General features: G+C 38.9%; 3 protein-coding genes across 3 annotated transcripts; 1 reads left to right on the top strand and 2 right to left on the bottom strand.

The window, feature by feature from the left end:
- Positions 1–3440: 3440 nt before the first annotated feature.
- lim2.5 (lens intrinsic membrane protein 2.5) lies at positions 3441–12365 on the top strand. The gene is made up of 6 exons (XM_084087934.1): positions 3441–3624; positions 3801–3837; positions 4946–5142; positions 6536–6685; positions 11858–11992; positions 12072–12365. The coding sequence occupies exons 2-6, from the start codon at positions 3830–3832 to the stop codon at positions 12131–12133; spliced, it is 552 nt and encodes a 183-aa protein (XP_083944060.1). The 5' UTR covers positions 3441–3624; positions 3801–3829; the 3' UTR covers positions 12134–12365.
- Positions 12366–13119: 754 nt separating this feature from the next.
- Positions 13120–14762, bottom strand: LOC311067854 (free fatty acid receptor 2-like; the record flags this gene model as incomplete). The annotated part of the gene is made up of 2 exons (XM_084090001.1): positions 14691–14762; positions 13120–14055 (listed from the first exon to the last, which is right to left on the bottom strand). Exon 2 carries the CDS (start codon positions 14035–14037, stop codon positions 13120–13122), a length of 918 nt encoding a protein of 305 aa, XP_083946127.1. The 5' UTR covers positions 14038–14055; positions 14691–14762.
- Positions 14763–22790: 8028 nt separating this feature from the next.
- Positions 22791–23708, bottom strand: LOC311067853 (free fatty acid receptor 2-like; the record flags this gene model as incomplete). Its single annotated transcript, XM_084090000.1, has 1 exon — positions 22791–23708. One exon carries the CDS (start codon positions 23706–23708, stop codon positions 22791–22793), a length of 918 nt encoding a protein of 305 aa, XP_083946126.1.
- Between the last annotated feature and the right edge of the window lie 2476 nt (positions 23709–26184).

The following is a 26184-nucleotide window of genomic DNA, read 5'->3' as shown; positions in this document are numbered from 1 at the left end:
CCTATTTTTTCACATCTTCATGGACACAACAATGATTTCCCTCGTGTGGAATATTTTTCCTTGTAATTGCAAAAATGAAAACTGCTGCTTCTGTGTAGATGAGAGAGGCAAAAGTGTATGCGCATTGTGCACACGCTACATTATGGCCAAGCATGCGCCCTTAAAATAGCATCTGAAAACGCGCCACTGACTTTAGACGAGGTTTCTCCTGGTCTGTGGTGGGATTGTTTTCTGAAACTGCAAAATAGCACCAGGGAACGTTTGCGCCGGAACACGCCTCCTCTTTCCGCTGAACCGCCCCCGGGAGCGCAAGTTCATTCCCTAATTTACCGACGTGCGTCTGTGGAGGGGAAAAGTCCGCTGTACGTCAGGTGCAAAATAGGAATGATACATGCGTCGTGTACAAAGTCAATTGCTCTGGGTGCAAGATAGAGCCCTATTTGTCAAAAGATCAAGGCAAATTGGATTTCTCATGTCATAACCCTTTTAAAGCCTATATATATATCATGGGCGTCGGAACCATTGTATATGGGTGGGACAAGACCCACCCACTTTTTAAGACCAATGATATTGGACCCACTTACTTTTACCGTCTCTGATTCAGCGCATTTGTCTTTTCATAGCGCTGTCAGTCAAATCCAATTATTAGGGAATTCCCTAATAAATTAAACTCCGCTGAATCGCTACATTATATTTCTCAACGAGCCGCAACTGACGAAAGTAACCGCCCGTTGTACCTTTCCAGTCAAATATTACGTTGCAAACATCAATAACAGCTTTAAATTGTCATTGCTGGCAGATGACCATGGTATTAGCGGGATAATCCACGGATAGCTGTGCATTTAATGCACGACTTGGAGGCAAAGAACCGCCCGACGTGAAGTGGAGTTTAGTTTACTTGTTTTAATTAAAAGGCACCAGAATGAAATGGTATTTACTCCAGTAACATTTTTCTGGGGGAGGACCCACCCACTTTTTTTTTTCTTCCGACGCCCATGATATATATGATGCATTATGAATGTATTTTTAATGCATTAATTATGTCTTGTAATGCACCGTATAATGCATTGTATGATCTATATGAATAATTGTAACGACACCGTTATAATACATTATATTATCTTTTCACTGTTACTCCTTTAGAAAGTATAATTTATTACAACAATGCATGACAAACAACCAATTTAACAAGGAATCTACGAACATTATGATGCATTTTAAATTTGGTTACAATTATTTATGAAAAGACATAATGCGTTATAATGTCGTTATGAATATCTTCATAATGTATTATACGTAAAGTAAAGTGTTATCATCTTATCTAATACATTTATTAATGTGTTGCAGGCCAGATTTGAACAAGCATCACCCACATGAGCATCTCAGCTGCTGCTGCAAAAAAAATGGATTTGTTCTTTAATTCTAACTGTATTTTAATTGCACCTCATTAGTATTTGAGCAATATATCAAAATTACAATGTTTCTGTAATTTATTCTGAAATAAGAAGTATTAATACAAACTTTTATTTAGCAAGGATGCATTAAATTGACCAAAAATCACAGTAAAGACATTTATAATGTTAATTTTAAATAAATGCTGTTCTTTTGAACTTTCTATTCATCCATGTTTCTCGATGATCAAATCCTCATATTAGAATGATTCCTGAAGGATCATGTGACACTGAAGACTGGAGTAATGATGCTGAACATTCAGCTTTGATCACAGGAATAAATGACACTTTACAATAATATTCACATAGAACACAGCTATTTGAAATTGTAATAATATTTCATAATATTACTGTTTTTACTGTATTTTCATCGAATAAATGACTTTTTTCAAATAACATTAAAAAATGTGTAATACGTGATGTGACACAATCACAGCCAATAAGAACATTTTTATTTTATATTGAGACTCAAACTTTGCTCAAATTTGTCAAGATGCCAAAGTCTGCGATGAAAACTCTGAGATCTCAATATAAACTCAAACATTTCTCATCAAATGACTGGAGCTGCTGTTTGCATTCATGTTATAGATCCTCTTATATGGACTTAATTGTATTCATTTTTATTTCTCCTAGGGTATTTTTTAGGAAAGACTTCTCTTTCCTTCTATTTAAATTTATTTCCTATTTCCAAACTTTCCTCCATACAAACTTATTCTCTTCTGAACGATGAGACAAAAATAATATGCTGCACTGCAAAAAAAAAAAAGAAAAGAAAAAGTCTTGTTTTCCTGTATGAATATCTAAAAACTCTTAAATCAAGATACATTTTCTGTAGAAGCAAAATGGCTGAAGATATTAAGTTTAGTTTTTTGAACAATTGATCAAAATGAAGCGAGTTTGTGCTTAAAACGAGAACAAATATCTGCCAATGGGGTCAAAAAAATAAACTCATTAAAAAAAAAAAACGAGATTATTTTTGGCAGATATGTTTTCTTGGTTTAAGCACAAACTCACTTAATTTTGATACGTTTTTCAGAAACAAGACTTAATATCCAAACTAATTTTGCTTCTCAAGTAAATTTATCTTGATTCACAAATGTTTAGATATTAGTACTGAAAAATAAGACAAAAATACTGAGGAAGAAAGTCATTTTTTGCAGTGCTGAGAAGGTTTTCTTGTTAAAAATTTCTTTTTTTTATTGCTATTCAATAGCACCATTTTCTTTTCTCATGCACAAAAAAATTCGACTCTCATTATCACATCAATGTCATTGCGGTGCAGCCAAAAAAGAGTAATCAACGTTTTTTTTTTTTTTTTTTTTAAATAAACAAATTTACACAGAAAATAGCCATCGAATAAACAATTTACAATTCTCAAAAGGCAGATGTAGTTGCAAAGTACAATAAGAAACAGCAATGAAGTCTCAAATCAAATATACAATCACGAAGGGCAAGGGAGAGAAAATAAATGAGTTAAAATAATCATAATAATCATAAAATAATCATATTTAAATAATTGAAAGAACAACATTTATAGCAAAGTGAGTTATTGCAAGGGGTAGCAGTAGGGCACATAGGCTACTGTAGTAGCTTTATCATTTGAAAGGGTTCAAAGAGAAGAAGCAAAAGCTTTAGTAAAATGAGGAAAGGGGTTTTCAAAAAATCTGCGTTTATGAATGAAGTATTTAGCAAGTTCAGAAAGGTTATTAACCTGAACAATCTTTCTTAAGTACACCAAACTTAATTTGTGATGCGAATGAAAATCCTCCTGCGTCCGCTCGTGTGTGTGTGTGTGTGTGTGTGTGTGTGTGTGTGTGTGACCAGCAGCAGCTGAATGAAAGTGTGCGCTTCAGCATGTTGCATTGACCACAGCAGTACTGCAAGCCTCTGCACATCACAGTTCCAGAACGGCCAATACAACAACAAAAAGAGTGTCAAAAAGAGCCTTCCCCCTCCAAACCCGGCGCTCACGTGCCTCCACTCCATCAAGCTCAAGTGCATTTGTTCTGTGTGGCTTGTGTTAAAGGATTTTGCCACCATCAACAGAAAAGCAGAGAGGATAACTTTTTGGAATTTGGCCGGGCGGCTCCTTTCTGGCGTTACGCTCGCTGCGGGATCCCACTCTCTCTCTCTCTTTCCCTCTGGGAAGGTTCATTTATCCTGAAGATCTCAGGTAAGAATCCCTCCGACTCCTGAGACGAGAGTCACGTTTGTGATGCTTTTCAGGATTAATGTGAAAGTCTTCTGACCATCAAATATTTGCACAAATATAATTTTTTGCAGGTCAAATTAATGTGGCCGTTTACATTAATTCTTTGTTTCATTATTTATTTATTTATTTATTTTCAGCTGTGAATTTTTACCTCTGTTTGAAGACAATGTCAAGGTCAGAGTTTTACAATGCATGCAAGTTTCATCTTGAAATGCATTTGTGACAGTTTTATACCATGTTACTGTAAATGCTTTTGCGTTTTTATATGGTTTTATAACCATAGGCATCAGTCGTTTCACATGTGCAGAACTTACGCTTTAATGCAAAAGGAAAAGTGTTTTTTTTTAACAGGTGATGTTTCCATTTTGCATCCCAAACTTCTAGAAACTGTAGATTATATATTCACCATGTTAATCTAGAGATGTAATATTATTCAACATTTTAACCTTCTGACAAATGTAACATTTAGGGGGGTTTTTTATCATTTTTTACTTCATTGGACTTCATTTGGCACTTGCTATGTGAACACACACACACACACACACACACACACACACACACACACACACACACGATCATGGACATGATTCGGAAAGGTTAAATGGTCCTGAAAACACTTGTGCTCCTCGCGGTCGAAATGAGTGCATTGCAAATTTATCTTTGTTATCTTTATGTTTTCTTTATTAAAAGTAGAATTTATTATCTATTTTGGATTTTGGGGTGTAACACTTTATTTCGATGGTCCACTTTAGACATTCACTAACTATAAGTAACTCCATGTCAACTATCAGTCATTAGAGTATTAGTAGAGTCTGCTTAATAACACTTTATTTTGATGCTCCTCAACAGATATTCTACTTACTATCAGTAACTTTACAACTACATGTCAACTTATTCTACTAACCTGCACTTTATCACTCTAAAAATGCTGGGTTGTTTTAACCCAATTTTGGGTCAAAATCAAATATGGACAAACTCAAACATTGGGTTAAAAAAAAAAAAAATAAAAAAAAATAAATATATATATATATAAAAATTTTACAAAAATGTAATCCAATGTCTGGGTTTGTCCATATCTGACCCAAATTTGGGTTAAAACAACCCAGCATTTTTTAAGAGTGTAACCTACAGTCTACTAATACTCTAATAAGAGTTAGTTGACATGTAGTTGTGCAACCAAGTCAAGTGTAAGCATGAAACATGGCAAGTGTACGTTCTTGCTGGTTTTGTCCTGTATAAATGTTGCTTGTGTGTGTGATTGACTGTTAGTGTTTGGTCTCAGCGCAGCTCCAGTGTTCCTCAGGATGTACAGCTTCATGGGAGGGGGTTTGTTCTGTGCCGTCATGGGCAACATCTTGCTGGTGATCTCGACGGCGACGGACTACTGGATGCAGTACAGACTGTCCGGCAGCTTCGCTCACCAGGGCCTGTGGAGATACTGCATGTCTGGCAAATGCTACACACAGACCGACAGTATCGGTGAGTGTGTGTATTGATTTAAGGCCTGGATCATAGTGTCACTGACTGTTTTCAAACACGTTTCCCATAATAACAATGTATGCAAGTTTCTGAATTCTACATGTCGCCCCTTTAAAGTCTTAAAGTCCCCCTGTGGTGAAAATCCAGCTTTTAATGTTGTTTATGTGTCTATGTGGTGTTTTTAATACGCTTTAAGACAAACCATGTGTAAATTCATAAGTCGACACCATTGCTGAGTATTTTCTCCTTAAAACTGCAGTGAACCAAAGACAGTCTCAAAAACACGCTTTGAAATCGCTGGTGTTTCTGACGTCACAAACTACCTTGTAACCAATCAGAGGTGTTTCGCAAAAGCATCGTTAGCCAACTATGTTCGCAAGTTCCATCGTTATCAGCAGTTCAACAAGTCGGTGTTTCCCGAAACCATCATTCTAAAGAACATTCGCAAACAGAATCACAAAGTGTGTTTGGAGCGACAGCTCTCGATCTGTGATTAGAAGCAGAGTTTCTAGTTTGCATGACGTGGACTCAATAAATCCTGATCTTGAGCAAAATAAGCAAGCTGACATTCAGTACAACCTGTGTCTTTTATTTAGAATACATACAAATGTCATTTACGCCTTTTAGTTTGTCAATAGATTTAAAGCGTCATTTTTGAAGAGTGCGCATGTGCGAACAAGCTCGACTACGTAAGAACGAGTCTATGATTGAATCTGGAAATAAAGCAAAATAACTGAGAAAAATGAGAAATAGTCCTCAGATGCATGTCCGTAATTTATAGCAAAACATCTTGCATTAATTCGATCTCAAACAGATTCATTAAAAAAAGTTATTACTCCACCACATGCGTTACATCATTAACCAAAGGTGGTTGAACGACCACTTTGCGACATTGTTTCGGGAAGCAGTCGAGACTCGCTAGTTGATTTCTTCAACGATGCATCGGACTAGTGAAGCATTGAGTTGCGTTGTTATTCGGGAAAAGCTTTCCAGGTCAACATGTGATCGTCAACGAGTGGATCTCTGAGCTGCTGAGTGAGTGGAGGCGGGGCTCATTTGCATATTCATAGAAGAGTGTATACTTAATGGGGCAATGTGCCTTATTACATTCAAGCTATTTTAAGGCATGAAGAATTTTTTTTTCAAGGAAAAAACTTTTAAATATGCAATTTTGGTGATCAAAGATGAGTTTTAAGGAATAAAATCATTGATAACAGGGGGACTTTAATAGAAAAATTAAAGTAAGCTGGACTAAAACAAACTAAAGCATTATTATTCCATCTTCCATTTGCAGTTTCCCCAACTTTAGGAAGTTCGGTACAAAACATTGTGGGAAAAGTCCATGTTCCTCCATCAGTCTAAGCTTCTGTGTCCATCTCTCTTTGTCTCTCAGCTTACTGGAACGCAACCCGGGCCTTCATGATCCTCTCGGCGATGTCGTGTTTCGCGGGAATCATCGCAGGCATCCTCTCCTTCGCTCACTTCTCCGCCTTTGAGCGATTCAACCGTTCCTTCGCTGCAGGAATCATGTTTTTTATTTCCAGTAAGTCTTTCCCTTCCAGTGTCTATTGGCCGACTCGTGTGAGCTGACATAGTCAAATCAAAATTTACTCAGATTTCTCACATTAACACAGTAACACATAAACATTTCTCACATTAACACAGTTTATTCACTATAGTTTAGAAAATGGCAACATGTGACAGGAACTCAGCGTTATCAGATCAGTTGATATTTCATTGGTTTTGTCCATCCTTCTGTTAGACTGTCTCACAAATGAATAGGCCTTTATCTAATTTCCTGGTTTCGGAACGTTCGAAATCGCCAAGCAGTGCACTCGCACTTCCGGTGGTTACTTAGTTACCTTTAGATAAAAAAGTAGGTCAGTAAACTTAAATAAAATCGCGATATAGACCAGTGTCTGTCAATATTAAACTGCATAAAGACTATTTAAATAGGAATCATGCATGTTCTGCGTGTCTCTGTGAATGAATGGCACAGACGCGCTGTTTCATTTAGGGGAGACCGGGGACAGTTGCAACACTTTTTGCATTTCTCTCAGTTACTCAGAGACTATTTGGACTAGACCAACCAAATTTGTATATATTAAACTTGCATCTGTCTGCTAATTACCCATACCATTTAAAGATGATTATATATGACATATCGTTCACAGTATTAATTTGAATGGAAGAAGTCAGATGTTGCAACTGACCCCAACCCAGGGGACAGTTGCAACACAACCATGGGACGGTTGCAACATGTTAAAAATACCTTAAATTTCACTAATTAACTTAAGCTTTTTGTCTCAATGAGCATAGAATTCTGAAAATATGAACTGTTTTAGGCCTACTATAATATTATAGTATTATTTATTTCAATAATATTATTATAGCTTATAATTTATTTATTTAGTCATATTTATCAAATAACAGTTAGGGGAAAGTGGGGTGAGTTGTGCCAGTTTTTACTCAAAGTGACTTTAAAGTGAGGCCATGGCAGTAATGCCTTCAACTTAAGGGATGTACATATATTTCAGGATGTGGTGCATCCCTGAGAACAATAACTTTGGATCTGAAATAAATTGTTTCAGAAATATAGCTCTTGGGAAAAAAGTGGTCTCATGGCACAACTTGCCCCTGGTGCGGGGGAAGTTGTGCCTTTGGGGGAATACATTGGGGGTAAATTGTGCCAGTGATTTCTGAAGTAAAACAGAACATTTTAATGTTATGAACTGTAATGCTATATGAAAGCAAGATAAATTCAATACAAAATTACTAATTTAAGGTTTATTTAGATATTGTCACCCTGGAATACCATAGCATGCGTTTTTCCTACTATGGTCAATAGCATAGGGATTTTGTATTGAACATAACTCTGGATCACAGTGTCATAGAGACAAGGGGGCGGGCTCATTTTACTCAGACGACCAATCAGTCTCTCAGGATCATTGTGAAGCTATCAAGCTATGCCCTAGCAACCATTTAGAGCACCATAGCAACACAATATATGATATTTGTGAATCATTTCAGGCAAAAAGGCTTTGGCAATAGATGCCTGTTGACATAGCGCTGTCTGTCAATTATGTAACATATACAGTCGTGGTCAAAATTGATGGCACCCCTGATAAATATGATAAAAAAGAATTGAAATTGGGGGGTAAATCACATTATGAAATAAATGTTTTTCTCCAAAACACGCTGGCCATAATTGTTGGCACCCCTAGAATTTTTTATGAGAAAAATATCTCTGAAGTATATTCCCATTAATATTTACCTTTTTTAGCACACCAGGGTGACTAGGAACATGAAAGCTATGACTTCTTGTTTCACAGGAGTTTAAATATGAGGAAGCACAAAGGCCAAATTACATCTAAAGAATTGAAAATCCCCATTTTGACCATCAGGGCAATAATTAAGAAGTTATAATCAACTAAAGATGTTACGAATCTGCCAGGAAGAGGACGTGTGTCTATATTGTCTTAATGCACGGTGAGGAGGAAAGTTTGAGTGGCCAAAGATGGAGAATTGCAGAGATTACTTGAGTCTTGGGGGTCAGAAAGCCTAAAAAAAATGATCAAACAACCCCTACATCCCCACATGTTGTTTGGGAGGGTTTCAAGAAAAATCCTCCTCGCTCCTCCACAAATGAACTCCAGCATATTCAGTGGTCAGACACGACTGGATCTTCAAAAGGGACCGGATTCTGTGGTCAGATAAAACGAAAAAAAGGGTTTTTTGGCAGCAAACCCAGCAGATGTGTTTGGTGCAAACAGGGATGAAGAGTACCCCATGCCTACGGTTAAATATACTGCTGGATCTTATATGTTGTGGGCCTATTTATTTGCTGGAGGTCCTGGACATCTTGTTCAGATACATGGTATTATGGATTCTAGCAAATACAAACAGATAAAAAATCAAAACCTGACAGCCTCTGCTAGAAATCTTATAATGGGCCGTGGTTGGATCTTCCATCAGGACAATGGTCCAAAACAAACATCAAAATCAACACAAAAATGGGTAACTGAGCACAAAATGAAGCTTCTGCCATGACCGTCCCAGTTCCCTGACCTGAACCCTATAGAAAATGAGTGGCTGAACTGAAGAGAAGAAGCACCAACATGAACTTGTGAATCTGAAGGATCTGGAGAGATTCTATATGGAGGAATGGTCGCTGATCTCTGGTCAGTTATTCTCCAAACTTATCAGGCATTATAGGAGAAAACTCAGAGCAGTTATCTTGGCAAAAGGAGGTTGCAAAAAGTATTTAATAACAGGGTGCCAACAATTATGGCCAGCGTGTTTTGGAGAAAAACATTTATTTTATAATGTAATTTACCCCCCACTTTCAATTCTTTTACTTCAATGAAAGGTTAGATTTTTGTGAATTTTTTGTGAAGGATAAACAATGCAGATTTATTTTTTACAGACATTGTTTATCATATTTATCAGGGGTGCCATCAATTTTGACCACGACTGTAATAATAAAGTGACTAGGCTAATTTCGAAACATCCTATTGTGACATAGGCCACTTAAAAACGGAATAAAACTTCTCTTTAATAACATAGTGCAAACTCAAAACTGAAATCAGTGTTAGCTAAATTAAACAAATAGCAGGCAGGCCTAAGTCAAACAATGATGAGGCATGACCATCTCCTCACTTCTCAAGATTATCCCCTGTGAGTATGTAGGTCTAGGTGGTCTGGATCTGGCACAACTTAACCCAGGCCCTTTGGCACAAATCACCCCAGACCCACAAGTTTGAAAAACTAGCATGATCCAGCAGTTAAGAGCTAACATCATGCTAACTGTATAGACTCATTGTGTAGACTACTAAAGCACTAAAATGTTTGAAATGTTTTCAAACTTGTCTATAATTGTTCAGACACTACAATCAAAAAACCTTAATCATAGAAATTTTACTTTGAAAGGGAAAAAACAGTTTTTTGCACTAAAATGTGCTTAACTCTCATGCCATGTGTCTCTCTTCTTTGGAGGACGAGTAAAAGTGATTGCTTTTCAAAATTATGTGGTCACATGACCAATTTCTTCTATGATTTTCCAGAAACAAGGGTGGAACTACTTCCCCCCTGGCACAAATCACCCCACTCTCCTCTATTGAATTTTGTTTATTTATGTGTAGAACATAGGCCTACATATATTCAGTGTGCAGGTGTTACAGATGCTATTCAATCTCTCCATATTTCAGTGCCAGACAGGAAGAACTGAACAATTTGCAATGCAACAAACTTTTATTAAACATGCAATTTATAACTTGCTGCGACCGTCCCCAACACTATCAGCCATGACAGAACATCATGTGCCTGCTAGACACACTGACTAACCATGTTAGTCAACCATGTCACATGCTAACCATGTCACTTAGAAGTCAACAAAACAATAATTCAAACTAAGTAAGTTTTGATTAATTCATACAAAATGTCAGGACAGTATGACAAAAATATATCTAATGAAAAAATGTACTTTCATACCTCAAAAACAAGTTTTGTTCAATAAATGCAGCAGCAGAGGTTGAATATGTCTACTGTCTTTTTGGTGGGGGGAGGGTCTAACTGTGCATGTGCAGTATAAGTGTCATCACTCTAGCTTGTTTCTGATTGGAGAAAAATGACATATTGCAACCATCCCCTGTTGCAACTGTCCCCGGTCTCCCTACCACACACACACTGAGGCATGCATGACGCTCGCGATGTTTTCAGCCTATACGAGGACATTAATGCACTTCATCAACACAGCCGCTCTGAGAGTCACTTCAGCAGCATTTTAGCTTCATTTGAGAAAAACTATCGTCATATTATAAAACACAGAGACTCAAAGGTCTACACCAGGGATAGGCAACTCCGGTCCTGGAGGGCCACTGTCCTGCAGAGTTTAGCTTCAGCCCTGATAAAAACTCACCTGCCTGTATCTATCTAGTAATCCTGAAAACATTGATTGCCTTGTTCAGGTGTGTTTAATTAGGGTTGGAGCTAAACTCTGCAGGACAGTGGCCCTCCAGGACCGGAGTTGCCTATCCCTGGTCTACACGGCAACCCGTCTAAATAAAAGTTTGGTTTAACCTTTGAAGAAAGTTTTACTTAAATCATTACATTTTAAATAATTGGTTATAGCCTAGTAATTTAATTAAACCATTAAAATGGAATCAAGAAAACTTAAAAAAATAAATAAACTTTTGGGAGATGCGAGAGCGCAGCAAAGTAATCCAGTGATAATTAACAGGCAGTCATGGTGAACGCAATAACCGGAAGACGCAAGTACAATTCAGCAATTTTTCGCGGCTACTTCCGGCGATCTATTGCGATGTGATGAAGGCCTATTATGTTGAATATCTGTCAGTTGTTAAATTTAACTACACAATTAGATAATACCAGTTTAGCTCAACCAATCACCAAGCCATGCTTCATTTTGTTCAGTCTGTGTGTAAAAAGGTCGCATTAGCAATTAAAGAAAAAACACTTCAGCAAAACATGCTCAGGTCAAAGTGTCCGAATACATTTTGGTCCCAAATTTGTGTAAATTTTACTGGTAGTCACTGTATGAAGAATTTTTGGGTATAATATGTCACAGTTTACTTTATCATGCTCTCCTCACTTACAAGTGTCCTGCACTCACTAGAATCACAAATGATAGGCCTACCTTGTTTCTGAATAATTTTTGGTCATCTAAACCGCTCGGTCTCATTTATTTCTCCTCCAGCACTCTTTGTTCTGCTCGCTATGGCAGTCTACACCGGCGTGACGGTGAACTTCCTCGGGAAGCGCTTTGGTGACTGGCGTTTCTCATGGTCCTACATTCTGGGCTGGGTCGCTCTGCTCATGACCTTTTTTGCAGGTCAGTAATGATTTTTTCTGACATCTGATATCCAACATGTGCTGTTGATCTCATGGAACGCATGTGTTTTGTTTTGCAGGAATATTTTACATGTGTGCCTACAGAATGCACGAATGCCGGAGAGTGGCCGGCTCTCGCTAAAACAGAAGAGAAGCAAACACCGTGTCTAAACATGTATATACAGGTGTTTGGTTATCTGATCCCACTTAAAAAGGTGCCTGAACGATCCTTCTGGTTTTTCCCGCAGGATTTCTTTAGTCTCTATCCCAATCATGCACATTTGAGGTTAAAAATAATTCATGCAAACCAGAATAAAACCGAATCATTGTTCATGCAGAGACAAAATTTCAAATAAAATCTTTCATCATTTGAACTCATTCTGTTTATTCACTGTTTGACAAATTAAACTTGAAAAGCAGAGTTCACCAAAACAGACTTTGAATGTTTAAATAGTTTATACAGCCCAACATATAGCAACCAATGAGAACAGTTTGTGAAACTTTTCTGAAACAGAGGAGTGTATCATTGTGCTCTTTTTCTAAGAAGAAACTATTTGGTCTCCTTATTCATTTCTTTCCTATGGGTACAGATCTACCTTAGTTGATTTGAGGATAAACATACACTGTTTTATGCGTTACATTTATCAAAAGTGTCTGTAAAAACATATATAATGTTACAAAAAATATATATTTAAAATAAATTCTGTTCTTTGGAACTTTCTATTTATTAAAGAATCCTGAAGAAACAACGTATCAGTTTCCACAAAAATATGAAGCAGCACAACTATAAGAAATGTTTCTTGAGCATCAAATCATCATATTAGAATGATTTCTGAAGGATCATGTGACACTGAAGACTGGAGTAATGATGCTGAAAATTCAGCTTTGCTTCACAGGAATAAATTACACTTTACAATATACGAACTTGGAAAACAGTTATACAAAATGTTACAAAATATTACTGTTTAGTAAAAATATTTATTAAATAAATGTTGCATTAGTGAGCAGAAGAGACTTACAAATCTTACAATTTCTTCACTGGCCTACTAGTACAGGAAGATGAAAAAGGAAAATAAATTGTGATTTACAAGAAGCCATGACATAGTGACATTCAAATGCAAAAGCTGTTCATGTTGATATAATCTTCAGTTCAGTGTCGTTGCGCTTATTTTTCTTATGCCTAAAACACCATTTCTTGAGAAAAGCGATCGTCGCGCTTTCACGGAAAGTGGAGGATGAGAAGTAGAAGACGAATGGGTCGAGGCATGTGTTGAGCGTGCTGGGCAGGAGTGTGTAGTACCTCCACAACGGGCTGTTGTTGGTGCTGAAACCCACCAGATGGGACAGGTTATAGGGCAGAAAACAGAGTAAAAAGATGGTCAGCGTGCACAACGCCATCCCAATGGCCCTTTGCTTTTTCACTTTGGCTATGTGAGGCCTGCTATACAAGATATAGATGCAGTTAATATAGCAGAAGATGCAAACTAAGAGCGGTAGCAAGTACATGACCACAAAAAACTCGAAACGAACTGGTAACAAGATCTTCTTTTGGTTCTCGGTGAAGTTCTCATAGCAGACGGTTTTGGGTTCAGTGCGGTTCGGCTGTGGCATGTGGACGATGATGAATACGATGCTGCAATGACCGGCACTGAACAGCCAGATGAAGACGCTGCAAACCGAGGCATAAAGAGGCTTTCGCATGAGTCTGTATTTGAACGGAAAGGCCAGTCCTAAGTAGCGATACACGGCTATAGCCATGAGCAACAGGGAGCTGGTGTAAATCGTGGTGAAAAAGAAGAAGGACGCGATCGAGCACAGGGTCTGGGATAAGTACCAGTTCATTCCTACAGCAGCTTCATACATCTTGAAGGGCAGAAAGAAAAGGAAGACCAAGTCGGACGCCGTCAGGTTGAAGAGAAGGATGTCATTCGGACTGGGTTTGTCACCGAGTTTCTTTATGAACGTGCACATGGCCAGGAGATTGGCCGGCAAGCCGATTAGAAACGTCACGATGTAGACGGCTAAAATGACCCAGTGGTTTGTCATTTTGCATGTGAAAGGACTCTGAAAAGTAGCAAAAAGAGATTGACATTTATCATACAACTTATATGAGAGTTAAAATGCAACATTTATAGGTACTTTTACTTAGATTATGATTTAGCCAACACTATTGATACTGTGGCTTAAAAATAAAAAAATAAAAGAAATGTGACTTTGAGGCATTTTTAAATGTGACCATCATGTCTAAATGTTTAGGGCACTATGATCATGCACAGGAGAAGTTGCATTACAAAAAAAATAAATAAATAAAAAATAAGCCATGCCCCTTGGTTTTGTTATCTAATAAAATTACTTGGATTTATTATTTATTTATTTATTTATTTGTTTAGCTTTTTTCAATTTCTTGTGCAACTTCAGTGCAATTTTTTCTAAAAAAGTAACACTAAAGAACAGCCATAATGCCCTAAAAATATATTCAGACATGAAAGTCACGCTTAAAAAAATGTCAGAAAGTCATTGTACTAGATAAAACCAAATGTAATATTTACTTTTTTTTAGTGCATTTCTCTAGAAGCTATGTCATTCAGACTCGTACAAATACATTTTTGAGAGGTATGTTTATTTGAAATTAAATTGTTGTTTCAACACAAAGGAAAAGTCACTAATATGAAAACTGAGTAATAGTCGTCTGTACTTACCACAAAAGTTTGCTTCTTAGATTTAGTATGATCATAGACGTCCCTTGAGAGTAGTCAGACTGAGCACAGTTCACTGCACAGGATGATTAAGAGCAGATATGTGTCTTTAAGATTGTAAGATTACGTGACTGTAGGTGTATTACAGCAGACAAAGCTAAAATTTAACTATTGCATCTGAATTCAGGAAGTGTCCACTATCTAAACTCGTAGGAGTGTAGTTACGTAATACAAGATGGCGCCGCGGATGGCTGCCTCGGTGTGGAGCTCTCCAGTTATTGTGTTGTTTTGTTCTGCGTTTAGTCATTCTTTTCCTATCAGTTTCAGTTTCACCAAAGACGAATTAGGAAACAAACACCAGACAACTTTTTTACAGATTTTGATTACTCAGACGTTTTACTGGACATTCTCGTTGGAGGGGCAGCGGTGTTGTTCAAACGCGCGGTCAGACGCAAACACGGGAAGCGCGCCGGCGCGCTGGTTAAACTCCGCGAGCGCGGCCTCCGCACTGCACTCCCCAGTATTCATCTTGCGAATCTCCGATCTCTTACTAACAAAATGGACGAACTTCTTCTCCTCACCCGCACTAACAAGGATTTTTTAAACTCCGCTGCTCTGTGCTTCACTGAAACCTGGCTGAGTGAAGCCATACCGGACAACGCACTACATCTGCCGGGCTTCCAGGTGTTCCGAGCGGATTGCATCGCGGAACTAACGGGGAAAACAAGAGGTGGTGGATTGTGTTTCTACATTAACGAAAGTTTGTGTTTAGATGTAACAACACTGAAGAAGATGTGCTCTCCTAATTTAGAGGCGCATTTCATAAACTGTAAACCTTTCTACTCGCCGCTGGAGTTTTCCTCATTCATTCTCGCGAATGTTTATATTCCTCCAGATGCGTGTGTGAGCGCGGCGCTACAACAGCTGGCTGAACATACAGTGAGGAAAATAAGTATTTGAACACCCTGCTATTTTGCAAGTTCTCTCACTTAGAAATCATGGAGGGGTCTGAAATTGTCATCGTAGGTGCATGTCCACTGTGAGAGACATAATCTAAAATAAAAAATCCAGAAATCACAATGTATGATTTTTTAACTATTTATTTGTATGATACAGCTGCAAATAAGTATTTGAACACCTGAGAAAATCAATGTTAATATTTGGTACAGTAGCCTTTGTTTGCAATTACAGAGGTCAAACGTTTCCTGTAGTTTTTCACCAGGTTTGCACACACTGCAGGAGGGATTTTGGCCCACTCCTCCACACAGATCTTCTCTAGATCAGTCAGGTTTCTGGGCTGTCGCTGAGAAACACGGAGTTTGAGCTCCCTCCAAAGATTCTCTATTGGGTTTAGGTCTGGAGACTGGCTAGGCCACGCCAGAACCTTGATATGCTTCTTACAGAGCCACTCCTTGGTTATCCTGGCTGTGTGCTTCGGGTCATTGTCATGTTGGAAGACCCAGCCTCGACCCATCTTCAATGCTCTAACTGAGGGAAGGAGGTTGTTCCCCAAAATCTCGCAATACATGGCCCCGGTCATCCTCTCCTTAATACAGTGCAGTCGCCCTGTCCCATGTGCAGAAAAACACACCCAAAGCATGATGCTACCACCCCCATGCTTCACAGTAGGGATGGTGTTCTTGGGATGGTACTCATCATTCTTCTTCCTCCAAACACGTTTAGTGGAATTATGACCAAAAAGTTCTATTTTGGTCTCATCTGACCACATGACTTTCTCCCATGACTCTTCTGGATCATCCAAATGGTCATTGGCAAACTTAAGACGGGCCTTGACCTTCCGTGCCATGCATGATTTCAAACCATGACGTCTTAGTGTATTACCAACAGTAAACTTGGAAACGGTGGTCCCAGCTCTTTTCAGGTCATTGACCAGCTCCTCCCGTGTAGTTCTGGGCTGATTTCTCACCTTTCTTAGGATCATTGAGACCCCACGAGGTGAGATCTTGCATGGAGCCCCAGTCCGAGGGAGATTGACAGTCATGTTTAGCTTCTTCCATTTTCTAATGATTGCTCCAACAGTGGACCTTTTTTCACCAAGCTGCTTGGCAATTTCCCCGTAGCCCTTTCCAGCCTTGTGGAGGTGTACAATTTTGTCTCTAGTGTCTTTGGACAGCTCTTTGGTCTTGGCCATGTTAGTAGTTGGATTCTTACTGATTGTATGGGGTGGACAGGTGTCTTTATGCAGCTAACGACCTCAAACAGGTGCATCTAATTTAGGATAATAAATGGAGTGGAGGTGGACATTTTAAAGGCAGACTAACAGGTCTTTGAGGGTCAGAATTCTAGCTGATAGACAGGTGTTCAAATACTTATTTGCAGCTGTATCATACAAATAAATAGTTAAAAAATCATTTTTTCAATCAAATTTTTTTAGATTATGTCTCTCACAGTGGACATGCACCTACGATGACAATTTCAGACCCCTCCATGATTTCCAAGTGGGAGAACTTGCAAAATAGCAGGGTGTTCAAATACTTATTTTCCTCACTGTATAGCTGAAATGGAACAAAGGTACCCAGACTCTCTTTTAATCATTCTTGGGGATTTTAACAAAGCAAATCTCTCCCGTGAACTGCCAAAATACAGACAGCATGTTACATGTCCTACCAGAGACAGTAATATATTGGACCACTATTACACCACGATAAAGAATGCGTATCACTCCGTCCCACGGGCAGCTTTGGGGCTCTCTGATCACTGTTTGGTTCATCTTATACCAACCTACAGGCAGAAACTGAAATCAGCTAAACCTGTAATAAGGACTGTAAAAAGATGGACCAACGAAGCAGAGCAGGATCTACAGGCCTGCTTCGATTGCACTGATTGGACTGTTTTTGAAGCTGCAGCCACCGATCTGGATGAGCTCACAGATACTGTAACATCATATATCAGTTTCTGTGAGGATACATGCATTCCTACCAGGACATTCTTATCATTCACTAATGATAAACCATGGTTTACTGGGAAACTCAAACAGCTTCGTCATGCCAAAGAGGATGCTTACAGAAGTGGGGATAAAATCTTGTATAACCAGGCCAGAAACAAACTGACAAAGGAGATCAGAGTTGCTAAAAGAAGCTACTCTGAAAAGCTGAAAAAACAGTTTTCAGCCAACGACCCGGCATCAGTCTGGAGAGGCCTGAGGAACATCACCAACTACAAATCACCATCCACCCCATCTGTGGAGAATCAACAACTGGCTGACACTCTCAAAAGCCGCGTTTCCACTGTCGGGCCAGGGCCGGGCCGTGCTAGTGCGTGCCAGTCGCGTTTCCACTGTCACTTCCGGGGCTTACTCGGGGCCAACGGCCAGGATTTCTGGCCCGTTGAATACCTTGGGCCAAAGCGGGCCAGCTCGGGCTAGAGGAGTGGTTACGAACAGAGGCGGGAGACGGCAGCGCCGGATAATTCTGTCAGCATTAAAGACTTTTAAAATAATTTAACTCGCGTTCATGTTTGAATGCCTTCTGTTTGTGATGCAAAAGTCTATGCGCGCTAACCGTTACCATAGTAAACATAGTAAACATTTGAAGATACGCATAGTAAAAAAAAATATAGTGAACGCTTGAAGAAATCAGACCAAAGGCTATCACAGTCATGTTTTTATTTTATCTGTCAGTAGCCTACGTCTCGTCTTTTTACCGGACTATCATAAAATAAAGCAACTTTTTTTTTCTGGAGCTTCCTCTGTTTCTCTGACTGAAAATATCTGTATGGGAGTCGAGAGAGTGCTAAAGCTCCTCAGGTCGTATTTTTGGTGGCATATATTTGTAGAAATTATCATTCTTTCTAAATGTGATGTAAATATGTCCTGTAACCAGATAAACAGAAACAGACGTGACTGAAGAAGTAAGTGTGTCCTCTACCTCTTTCTTTTGTGAAATAGACCTAACGGTAATTTATTTCTGAGTGACTAATGTGCAATAATTTTGACATAAATTAATTATGATCAGTGTATCACTTTTTATTGTAAACCTGTGGTAAAACACCGATGCTTGGGTTTTAAATATTTAAGTAAACAACAAAAATGTCAGCAAACGGCCGCTTTTATCATGTTCGTTTTCAACGCTGTTTCCAGTGATTTCTGATTAGTTTTCTGATAAAACTTCCATTTGCTGGTGAAATGATGGGTTAGTGTGACGTTGTTCCAGAGAGGCGTGTTATGGGCGTGTTTTAGTGAAGCGCTGTGGAGCTTCTGGCCCGACAGTGGAAACGCAGGCCCGGTGCTATTAGCCCGAGGCTATTAGCCCGGCACGGCCCGTTTAAAGCCCTGGCTCGCACTGGCCCGACAGTGGAAACGCGGCTAATGCATTCTATTGCAGGTTTGAGAAGCCCAGACTCACACCTCACACCCGCTCTGATGTGCACTTCACACATCCACCATCACCTCCTGCAACCCCTCTCCTCCCCCCTTCTGCCATCCAACCTGAGCTTAAGGTCTGTGTGGAGGACGTGAGCCGAGTCTTCAAAAAACAGAAGACTAGAAAGCTTCAGGCCCAGACGGCATCTCATCTGCTTGTCTAAAAGCCTGCGCTGACCAACTGGCCACAGTCTTCACGCAGATCTTCAACAGATCATTGGAGCAGTGTGAAGTTCCCTGCTGCTTCAAACGCTCCACTATCATTCCGGTTCCCAAAAAAACTAAAATCACTGGACTTAATGACTACAGACCTGTCGCTCTCACGTCTGTGGTCATGAAGTCGTTTGAAAGACTGGTGTTGGCCTATCTGAAGGACATCACTGGACCCCTGCTGGATCCCTTTCAGTTTGCTTACAGAGCAAACAGGTCTGTGGATGATGCAGTCAACATGGGACTACACTATATCCTGCAACAAACTCACATCCAGGACCCTCAGCATCAGCACTGGTGCCCCCCAAGGGTGCGTTCTCTCTCCACTGCTCTTCTCCCTTTACACTAATGACTGCACTTCTAAAGTCCCCTCTGTCAAGCTCCTGAAATTTGCAGATGACACCACTGTCATCGGTCTCATCCAAAATGGTGACGAGTCTGCTTACAGACTGGGGGTTGAACAGCTGGCTGTCTGGTGCAGCTATAACAACCTTGAGCTGAACACGCTCAAAACAGTGGAGATGATCGTGGACTACAGGAGAAAATCCCCAGCACTCCCCCCTCTCACCATCATGAACAGCACTGTGGAAGCAGTGGAGTCATTCAGGTTCCTGGGCTCTACCATCTCTCAGGGCCTGAAGTGGGCAAATCACATTGACTCCATTGTGAAAAAGGCCCAGCAGAGACTGTACTTCCTTCGCCAGCTGAAGAAGTTCAAACTGCCACAGGAGCTGCTGATCCAGTTCTACTCAGCCGTCATTGAGTCTGTTTTAAGCACTTCCGTCACTGTCTGGTTTGGTTCAGCTACCAAATCGGACATCAGGAGACTACAACGGACAGTCCGGACTGCAGAGAGGATTATTGGTGCCCCCCTGCCAACCCTCCAGGACCTGTACTCTTCCAGAGTGAGGAAGAGAGCAGGTAAAATCATCACAGACTCCACTCACCCTGGACACCCCCTGTTTGAACTGTTACCGTCAGGACGGCGACACAGATCACTGGCCACAAGAACATCCAGGCACAGGAACGGTTTCTTTCCACAGGCCATTTCCCTTCTGAACACTTAACATGCCCCCCAAGGCATATGCCTGTAAGTGCAATACTCCCACTGTCTAGTGAAATATTCTCTAACTCAGGTGATATTTATATCTATATTATTCATACTACTCAAAATACTGTAAATATGTTCATAATCTGTAAATGTTTATTCGGACTAAACCCAACTGTGACCCTAATTTTTTACTTTTATACTATTTTTATTTATTTTTTATATATTTTATTCTTAGAATTTGTATTACTATGTTTCTTGTTGTATTTGTATTTGTATATGTGCACTGGAAGCTTCAGTACCAAGAACAATTCCTTGTGGGTGCAAGCACACTTAGCAATAAAGCTCTTTCTGATTCTGATTCTGATCTGAGTGCAAACATGCATACCTCACAAACATGGTTAGATATCAAAAAACACATGAAAATATTGGTTGATATTTTGTTTTTGCATCGGAAGTATTTTGACATGAAACATTGCTTTTTTTGTCAACGCTTGTAAAACTGTGAAATTTTTTTTTTTTTTTTTTGCATCGATACCAGCATGAAGGAACATGCAAATCTTGCAAATTTATCTTTCACATTCTCACCATTGTCTCACCATCATGCATGACAGGATCACCATGCATCCGTTTATGATATGAGATAAAAATAGGCTGAACTCAGTCTGAACGACTCGGTTACTCACGTAACCTCGGTTCTCTCTAGATGAGGGAACGAGTGTTGCGTAAGCTAGCTTACGCTACGGGAAACCCCTTTTCTTGAGAAGATTGAAGCCAAAAATGATCCTTAATTTTTCTATAATTTAAAACGCATTTGCTGCAGCGAGCAGACCTAGGCGAGGTAGCTCGCACAAAATTCCAGAAGCTCTTGAAGGAAGGAGAGAACCTCCGTTACCCCCAAGGGGCAACATTCTAATCTGAAAAATGCATAGACAGTATAAGAAGACAAGAAGACAATCTCAATTGAGACAAGTGAAGCCCATTTTTAGCGATTTCTTAGCACTTCCTTTCCTGACGCGCAGACTCAAACCGAGCAAAGCGTTACACGGACCACGTGAGCAACCCGTCTGTCTTCTAGTAGCTGTGCCAAGAGAAATCTGAATCATTCCCTTCCGAATCTTGCAGAGACGGAGAGTGTGAGTAGGAGCTGTACATGAGCTTGGAGCAGGAGCAACTTTTGCTAGGTATTCTGATTAATTATATTGTCATTTTGCCTCCACGTCCCCCCGATTGCCCGCGAGCTTCTCCTCCCGTCCATACGGTAATCTCTCTACTGTGCGACAGAGAGTCGCGTGGTTATGACGCAATCGTTAGCCTACTTTTACAAAAACTGCTTCTACGGGGCCATAACATAAGCTACAAGGTAATGGAGCATTTTATACATTGTCGTGTTTCTTTAGAAATAAATAATGAACAAATGGAGTCTTCAAACGCCTCAGATGTAAAGTTATTCGCTGTCAAAGTGACGCCAAAATGAATGGGAGTCAATGGGATGCTAACTGCAGGTGAAGTTCTGCTACAAGATGGTGGCACGCGGCCGGCTTCAACTTCCGGTCGACTTCCTTCCCGCCTGGAAAAATGAAGCCTACCCGGAAGTGCGAAAAACTGCAATACATTGAAAATCCGCTAGGGGCAGGTCCCAAAAGGGAGCAAATGTCCATAGATGATAGACCCCATGTTAAAATGTCCGTTTTCACAGCATAAATTCATGTTTTTACAGGTTGGTCCCATGGACTTTTATTGTATTTTTCGATAGGTTCCGAGTGCCTGACAACTGTGGGGGGGGTGAATTTTTTTCTAACTCGTTAGTTTAGATCGTATTTAGATATAAAATGTATGACAAATAAGGGCGTGGTTAACTTTGGTTGACAGCTTGATTGACAGCTGATAACGAGCATAGGCTGCGCCAAGGAGAATGACAACATAAGAAGCGCCATTTTTTAATATACAGTTGAAATATAATACTACTGTTTCTGTATCATGAAATGTAGTTTTAAGAGTTTTTCAGGCGAGAATGTAGTTGTTTAAAGCTCAAATCTGTGGTTTATTTATAAAGATTTATGAAAATTTTATCCAGGTTGTGAGATCCAACTGTGCTAGAGCAACTCAATCCAGCACAACTATAAGAAATGTTTCTTGAGCATCAAATCATCATATTAGAAATATTTCTGAAGGATCATGTGACACTGAAGACTGGAGTAATGATGCTGAAAATTCAGCTTTGCTTCACAGGAATAAATTACATTTTACAATATACGAACTTGGAAAACAGTTATACAAATTTTTCCAAAATATTACTGTTTAGTAAAAATATTTATTAAATAAATGTTGCATTAGTGAGCAGAAGAGACTTACAAATCTTACAATTTCTTCACTGGCCTACTAGTACTAGGAAGATGAAAAAGGAAAATAAACCTTGTGATTTACAAGCCATGACATAGTGACATTCAAATGCAAAAGCTGTTCATGTTGATATAATCTTCAGTTCAGTGTCGTTGCACTTATTTTTCTTATGCCTAAAACACCATTTCTTGAGAAAAGCGATCGTCGCGCTTTCACGGAAAGTGGAGGATGAGAAGTAGAAGATGAATGGGTCGAGGCATGTGTTGAGCGTGCTGGGCAGGAGTGTGTAGTACCTCCACCACGGGCTCTTGTTGGTGCTGAAACCCACCCAATGCGACGTGTGAAAGGGCAGAAAACAGAGTAAAAAGATGGTCAGCGTGCACAACGCCATCCCAATGGCCCTTTGCTTTTTCACTTTGGCTATGTGAGGCCTGCTATACAAGATATAGATGCAGTTAATATAGCAGAAGATGCAAACTAAGAGCGGTAGCAAGTACATGACCACAGACAACTCTAAACGAACTGGTAACAAGACCTCCTTTTGCTTCTCGGTGAAGTTCTCATAGCAGACGGTTTTGGGTTCAGTGCGGTTCGGCTGTGGCATGTGGACAATGATGAATACGATGCTGCAATGACCGGCACTGAACAGCCAGATGAAGACGCTGCAAACCGAGGCGTAAAGAGGCTTTCGCATGAGTCTGTATTTGAACGGAAAGGCCAGTCCTAAGTAGCGATACACGGCTATAGCCATGAGCAACAGGGAGCTGGTGTAAATTGTGGTGAAAAATAAGTAGGTCACGATCGAGCACAGGGTCTGGGATAAGTACCAGTTCATTCCTACAGCAGCTTCATACATCTTGAAGGGCAGAAAGAAAAGGAAGACCAAGTCGGACGCCGTCAGGTTGAAGAGAAGGATGTCATTCGGACTGGGTTTGTCACCGAGTTTCCTTATGAACGTGCACATGGCCAGGAGATTGGCCGGCAAGCCGATTAGAAACGTCACGATGTAGACGGCTAAAATGACCCAGTGGTTTGTCATTTTGCATGTGAAAGGACTCTGAAAAGTAGCAAAAAGAGATTGACATTTATCATACAACTTATATGAGAGTTAAAATGCAACATTTATAGGTACTTTTACTTAGATTATGATTTAGCCAACACTATTGATAGAGTGGCTTAAAAATAAAAACACATAATAAATAAATAAAATTGACTTTGAGGCATTTTTAAATGTGACCATCATGTCTAAATTTTTAGGGCACTATGATCATGCATAGGAGAAGTTGCATTACAAAAATAAATAAATAAATAAGCCATGCCCCTTGGTTTTGTTATCTAATAAAATTACTTGGATTTATTATTTATTTGTTTAGCTTTTTTCAATTTCCTGTGCAACTTCAGTGCAAATTTTTCTAAAAAGTAACACTAAAGAACAGCCATAATGCCCTAAAAATATATTCAGACATGAAAGTCACGCTTAAAAAAATTTCAGAAAGTCATTGTACTAGATAAAACCAAATGGTATGGTTTATTTTTATTTCATTTTAATATTTACTTTTTTTAGTGCATTTCTCTAGAAGCTATGCCATTCAGACTCGTCCAAATACATTTTTGAGAGGTATGTTTATTTGAAATAAATTGTTGTTTCAGCACAAAGGAAAAGTCACTAATATGAAAACTGAGTTATAGTCGTCTGTACTTACCACAAAAGTTTGCTTCCCTGGTCTTCTTAGATTTAGTATGATCATAGACGTCCCTTGAGAGTAGTCAGACTGAGCACAGTTCACTGCACAGGATGATTAAGAGCAGATATGTGTCTTTAAAATTGTAAGATTACGTGACTGTAGGTGTATTACAGCAGACACAGCTAAAATGCAAAACATGTATTGCATCTGAATTCGGGAAGTGTCCACTATCTAAACTCGTAGGAGTGCAAACATGCAAACCTCACAAACATGGTTAGATATCAAAAAACACATGAAAATATTGGTTGATATTTTGTTTTTACATCGGAAGTATTTTGACATGAAACATTGCTTTTTTGTCAACGCTTGTAAAACTGTGAAAGTATAAATTTTTGGTCTTACCAAGTTCCCTTGAGATTATTATTATTATTTTTTTATTATTTATTTTTTTGCATCGATACCAGCATGAAGGAACATGCAAATGTTGTTGAGTTTATTTATCTTTCACATTCTCACCATTGTCTCACCATCATGTATGACAGGATCACCATGCATCCGTTTATGATATGAGATAAAAAATAGGCTGAACTCTAAATGATAGATATCAGGAAGAAAGGGATTTGCATGCAACCTTTTAATAATTTTAGCTGAATGATGTCAAAAAGACTCTAAGGGTCAGACATTTTTCAGGGCCCTGGATGTTTCATATTCAAAAAGATCCATATAGTGAACAGTGGTGGACAAAATCAACTACTTAAGTAAGAGTACAGACACAAATATATCACTACGGCAGTGGGGAACATACATGGGCATTAATTTGCGTTATTTTAACATTATGTTTTTGCCTAAAGCCCCGTTTAGACCATAAATATCTTGACATAATATTCTTTTCTAGGCCTATAAATGTAGTGCCTCTTCAGACACTTTAGTTCGTATCTTTTAAAAAAAAACCTTTATATTTCATTAAAGTGCTATTCATCCAGTATTTGTGTGATATGCATCTTTATATTGAACCTCAGTTTTTGGAATTGTGACATTTCTATATGACAATCAAGCAGATATTGAACTTCAAATCTCATTACTGCAACGCAAACAATGCCATTCTCATTACTGTAATGTGAAATATATATATATATATATATATATATATATATATATATATATATATATATATATATATTATTCAAATAAAAAGAATGATGCATCATGGTAGCATTTTTTTGTTGTCCTTGTTTGAATTTATGTTGGCCATAAAATCCTCATCTATTATATATATATATATATATTCAAATATTCTGCATCTTTAAACACAAAATAAACAGCCAACGTTAACAATGTGTTTGTGACTATACCATTGCACATTTCAAGGCGCATGTTAAATGGAAAAAAGAAGATTTTTTGAAATAAGATTTTCAAAGCTTGTCCAAAAATCTCAAGATGAGATTCTTATTCACCTGCACACAATTTTCACATCTCTTGTAATAGTTTGCACTCTGAGGTCTATTTTCTCACTGTTTTCTGCTATATTATTCAAATGCGGCTCTAAACTTCGGCTCAAATTGATGAAAGGCAAGCACAATGAATGTCAGTGTACAGTAGCCTAAGTTGCTCATAAAATTCTGTAAATTGTGGCGCCACTTTATGCAAAACTGTTTTTATGAACGGTTTCGTAGTCGTGAAAGAGGCCCAGTGTGTTAGAAGATGAGCATTGTGAGCATTTATTATGTGATGCACCTTTAATATCTGTTTCCATCTCTGCAGACACGAGTTAATGCAAGATCTGCAACATTCTTTTAAAGGTCTAAAAGGTGTCAATACATTCTATTTCTA

This window comes from Abramis brama, assembly GCF_963993115.1.
Source record: "Abramis brama genome assembly, chromosome: 17".
Lineage (NCBI taxonomy): Eukaryota > Metazoa > Chordata > Actinopteri > Cypriniformes > Leuciscidae > Abramis > Abramis brama.
The sequence above is the reverse complement of the archived record's forward strand: the minus strand, read 5'-3'. Positions and strand labels throughout refer to the sequence as shown.

Bases quoted from the DNA above. Each gene is read 5' to 3' on its own strand.
- lim2.5 (XM_084087934.1), top strand. The intron at 5,143-6,535 runs GTGAGTGTGTGT...TTTGTCTCTCAG, and splicing joins CACACAGACCGACAGTATCG to CTTACTGGAACGCAACCCGG. The intron at 11,993-12,071 runs GTCAGTAATGAT...TTTGTTTTGCAG, and splicing joins GCTCATGACCTTTTTTGCAG to GAATATTTTACATGTGTGCC.